Consider the following 4664-nt stretch of genomic DNA (forward strand, 5'->3'; position numbering starts at 1 on the left):
CCTACGATCAAGCCATCCCACACATCAAACCACAGGTACTCCCAGCAGGGCTGTAAACCAGGTAGCTACTGCATGCAGCTTGTCAAAAAAAAGGGATAGCAAACACCCCCAGGAGCATTAGGGATGTCCTGCTTGGGCTTGACCTTGCTGGAAGGTGGAGGTGATGTTGTAGATGCTGTGGTTGTCTGCGCTGACACAGGCAGCTGAGTGCCCATAGCAAAAGCAGGGGGAGCATCCTGCAGGATTTCTGGCATCCAAGTTATAGAAGTTTCGTTTGCATCTGGGAAAGCACAAGAAGGTGTCAACATTCAAGTCTGTTTTCTCCTCTTCTCAGCCAACACAACCAGCTCTCTTACAACAGCTGTACAACACAGCCATTGCCATGGTTCAAGGTCATTGCCAGGCTGGGATGGAAGGATGGGCATGTGTAACTGCCAGGGAGATGGAGAACATGCCACACAGTGGTCCAGCAAGTCCTGCTGACACGCACCTCTCACACCGCTCTCCGGTAGTGCTCGCCTTGCAGACACAGCGGCCGGAGAGGCAGTCCCCCGTGCTGCCAGCAGGGTCACACGCACACCGCAGGCTCCTGCAACAAGGACAGCAGGAACCTCTACCTGGATTTCCAGCTTGGCCTGGGCGCTCAGTTCCCCCAAAGGTTATACAAGACAGCAGAGAACCGCCCTCCCCAAGATACCATTCCCATGATAGAAGGGCAAAAATAACCAGCAGAGCCATCTCTGCGTGTAATTCACCTGCAGCAGTACGGATGCCAGGCTGAGACAGTGCCCACCCCAGGGAACCAGACCCACCTACAAGAGCAAAGAAAAGCTCTGCTGAGCTCAATAAATCCTGGCTATGTTTAACAGACCCTGGCTGAACTCCAACAGGCAGCAACACCCTGAGGAGACATGGGCAGGACACGAGGCATGGCAGACCACACCTTGCCCTGACCCTTTGACTTCTAGGGCCCCAAAGGAGCGATGGCAGGGTGAAGAAAGGAAGAAGAGGAGACAGTGCTAAGGAAGACAAATCAGAAATGCTTTGACAGGTGTTTAAACAAGGCTTCATGCAAAGGAAGGGGTTGATTTTTGCATGCACATCTTCGCATGGGGACAGTCCTTGTGAGTGGCACTGACACCAGGAAGACTGATGAGTGGGCAGGTTCTATTTTACATCACCTAGGCTGGCTGTTGCCTGTCTGACATTATCTGGATAACAAAACAATCACCTTGGAGAATGGTTTAGCTCAGATTTTGGTGCTATTGTGCAACAGTGAGCTCTGTAGGCTGGAATCGAGGTCCAGCCCTGCTTGAGCCTGCTTTCTCACAGCAAGATTAGCTTAAGGCTATCGGTGTGCTGCCACACACAGACTGCTTCTGCCCTTGCATGGGGTGTTTTCAGCCAGCATAGGTTCTTTACAGCTGCTGGAAGAGCTCTGGAAGCTGGTCCTCCAGCAGCCCCTATGCCGTTGATGGTCACCAGCACTTACTGCCCACTCCTCTGGCACCCGGCCTCAGAGAGGGACTCGAAGCCCGGCTGGCACTGGTCACATTTCTTGCCCATCACTCCGGGTTTGCAGCTGCACTGGCCATCACTGTTGCACTGTGGGCTGAGGGCACCTGCAGAAAGAGAGGAAGAGGTTTAGATGGACATCTCCCCACACCCTCCCAGCAATGCTGCTGCAGGACAGGGGAGCAAAGCACCACACCATCACTGCAGCAGCAACCCAGCAACAGGTCTCCCCTTGAGATCCCAGCACAAGGCTGACACCAGGTCTGGCTGTTACAGCTGCTTCAGCCTCCCTGACTGATGCAGGATACTTGGAGGAGATAAATCCCAGCAGGCACTGACCAGATGCCCAGGACAAGGATCCTCTTTCCTGCCACAAAGGCCATTGTGAAGGACAAGACTGAGTCCAGGGCATGCAAACCAAGCAGAGAATTTTTTCTTCTTTGCCAGCCCCTCTGCCAGTGGACATAGGTAGTACTTGATTTTGGTGCCTCTACAAGGATCCTCTGGGGCCAAGGACCATGGCAGGATCTTTGATTTCTAACCATTTAACACACGCAGGCACCGAGGAGAGAGGATGCCAGAGCCAAGGGCTCTGTCCTGCAGCTGGGCACTCCCTGCATGCAGTGGGGGGGGAGGAAGGGGCAGCCAAGGGGATATTTACCCTCCTCCCATCACCTTAAAGCCTATTGTTCTGTCCTCTTGCCACCTGTTTTTCTTGTGCAGATAGCGCTTCTAGTGATCTTCCTGCATCAACAGGGACCAACAAGCGTTTCAAGATCTACAGCACCTCAGTGCAAGATGTACGAGCTACCTACTTGCACAGCAAGCTGAAACATGATGAGGATGAAGGAGCCACCACATCTACTGTGTAAGCACCACAAGACCCACAGAAAACACCCCAGAGTTAGAAATCCCTACTGCAGCCTGCAAAAAGCTGCCGGAGGAGGTGGAGAGGCTGAAGCTTCCTATCAGTCCCCAAGCGTGGCAGCACTTCGCACCACCTCCACTCTCGAGGTGCAACACTCTGAACTCAGAAATTAACCTTTCACTTTTACAATGCAACTAAAAGCTTTTTGCAGAGCCCGCCAAACACCGTGGCACCCAGGAAGCATCAGCATGACTCAGAAAGCTGGCAAAAGCTGCCACTTCAGTGTTGGGGTTTGGCCACTGGAAGGGGAAAGCAGCTCCCCACAGAGCAGCTTCTGGTAGGCATCAGCAGGTTCATGGCCACCAGCCAAATTCAGGGCAAAGCAGAGCAGGGTCCCTCTCACCAAGTCAGGGATTGCTGATGGAGGTGCTGGAGGGAAGGGATGCCATCCAGAGAGACCTTGACAGGCTGGAGGAGTGGGCCCATGTGAACTGCATGAAGTTCAATAAGGTCAAGTGCAAGGTCCTGCACCTGGCTCAGGGCAATCCCCAGTATCAGTACAGACTGGGGATGGATGAATGGAGAGTAGCTCTATGGAGAAGGACTTGGGGGTACTGGTAGATGGAAAGTTGGACATGAGGCAGCACTACGCATTTGCAGCCCAGAAAGCCAAATGTGTTCTGGGCTGCATCACCAGCAGTGTGGCCAGCTGGTTGAGAGAGGTGATGCTCACCCTCTATTCCACTCTCATTTGACCCCACCTGGAGCACTGCATCCAGCCCTGGGGCCATAGATCCTGCTGGAGCGGCTGCAGAGTGGGCCATCGGAATGGTCAGAGAGCTGGAACACCTCTGCTATGGAGAAAGGCTGAGAGCATTGAGATTGTTCAACCTAGAGAAGGCTCCAGGGAGATGTTACTGGGGCCTTTGAATATATGAAGGAGGATCAATATATAAAGATAAGCTTCACAAAGGCTTTTAATTGCATTGTAAAAATGAAAGGATAATTCCTCAGCTCACAGTGCTGTGCCTCAGGAGGGGAGATGGTGAAAAGAGAGACTTTTTATCAGGGCCTGTAATGACAGAACAAGGGGCAAAGGTTTTAAACTGGAAGACAGGAGGTTTAGATTGGACATAAGGAAGAAAAGTTTTATGATGAGGGTGGTGGGACTTGGAAGACAGCTGTGGATGCCCCATCCCTGGAATTTTTCAAGGCCAGGTTGGATGGAGCTTTGAGCAACCTGGTCTAGTGGAAGGTGTCCCTGTCCATGACAGGCATTTAGACCAGGCAATCTTGGAAGATCCCTTTCAACCCAAACCATTCAGTGAGTCTATGATTATTTCAGGGGGCAGGTGGGTCTTGAAACCTGGATGTAGTCTGGAGGTGCTGAGGGGTTCAAAACTCCCAGCATGAAGCAGTGCAACACTCAGGAGGAGAAGGAACTCCTATGACTTAGGGTGCAGCAACACAGAACTGGGCTCTGTCACCTTCCCAGGTAATCCCACCTGGAGCCAAGCCAGCCCAGCTTGCTCCTCCTGCAATGCTCTAATCTGGTGTGTAGGGACCAAGAGGCCGGACTTGCCCATGTGCTCACCAGAGCCTAAGGACACACATGGCAGCAGGTACTTGGCAGGCACTTTAAGCCCCGCTACACGCCTGACCCAACCCTGTCCCCCAGGGACACGTACCGTGCGGGTGGCAGCGGCAGGGCAGGCAGCAGTCCTCCTCCCGCTGGCGGAAGAAGCCCTCCTTGCAACGCTCACAGTGGGCACCCTCCGTGTTGCCCAGGCAGCCAAGGCAGCGGTACCCATTGCCTGTCTCCCTCAGGAGGTGCCAGTCAAAGATGCACTGCCTGGACATCCCGTTACAGTCGCACACTGAGGAGATGAAAGAGACACCTGAAATGATGCTTAGAGATGAGGGTACCAGCTGTGAAGCTGTAAACTCACCCTGATGTCCAAGGAACAAGTCCAGGCAAAGCACACCTCCTCTTCCTGCTCTGCTAATAACAAGCCCTGTCCCCATGTCTCTGCGCTTGTCCACCAGACACCCCCATGCCACTGCTGCCCACACTGTGCTCTGCATCCCTTCACTTTGGAGCGATGCCCAATGTCACTGCCAAAAAGCTCAGGATGGACAACCCCCCTGAGCCAAGGAACCCCACTCCAGAGCACAGCATGGCTTCATGTTCTTCATCCTTTTGGAGGCCTTCCAACACAATAAAGTCTTTGAGTAATCAGAGGTGGCCAAAAAACCCAACCCAACCCAACCCAAACCTGGG

The 4664-nt window shown here is 53.2% G+C and overlaps 1 protein-coding gene across 1 annotated transcript in view; it reads right to left on the reverse strand.

The window, feature by feature from the left end:
• Nucleotides 1-4260, reverse strand: part of LAMC2 (laminin, gamma 2) — a gene marked incomplete at its 5' end in the record, with an annotated part of 13212 nt that extends 8952 nt beyond the window's left edge. The window contains 4 exons of the mRNA XM_010015790.1: nt 144-280; nt 491-589; nt 1493-1622; nt 4072-4260. Coding sequence (XP_010014092.1) covers nt 144-280; nt 491-589; nt 1493-1622; nt 4072-4260 — 555 coding nt within the window. The remainder of the gene's footprint in view (nt 1-143; nt 281-490; nt 590-1492; nt 1623-4071) is intronic.
• Between the last annotated feature and the right edge of the window lie 404 nt (nt 4261-4664).

This window comes from Nestor notabilis, unplaced genomic scaffold (assembly GCF_000696875.1).
Source record: "Nestor notabilis isolate BGI_N333 unplaced genomic scaffold, ASM69687v1 scaffold676, whole genome shotgun sequence".
NCBI lineage: Eukaryota > Metazoa > Chordata > Aves > Psittaciformes > Psittacidae > Nestor > Nestor notabilis.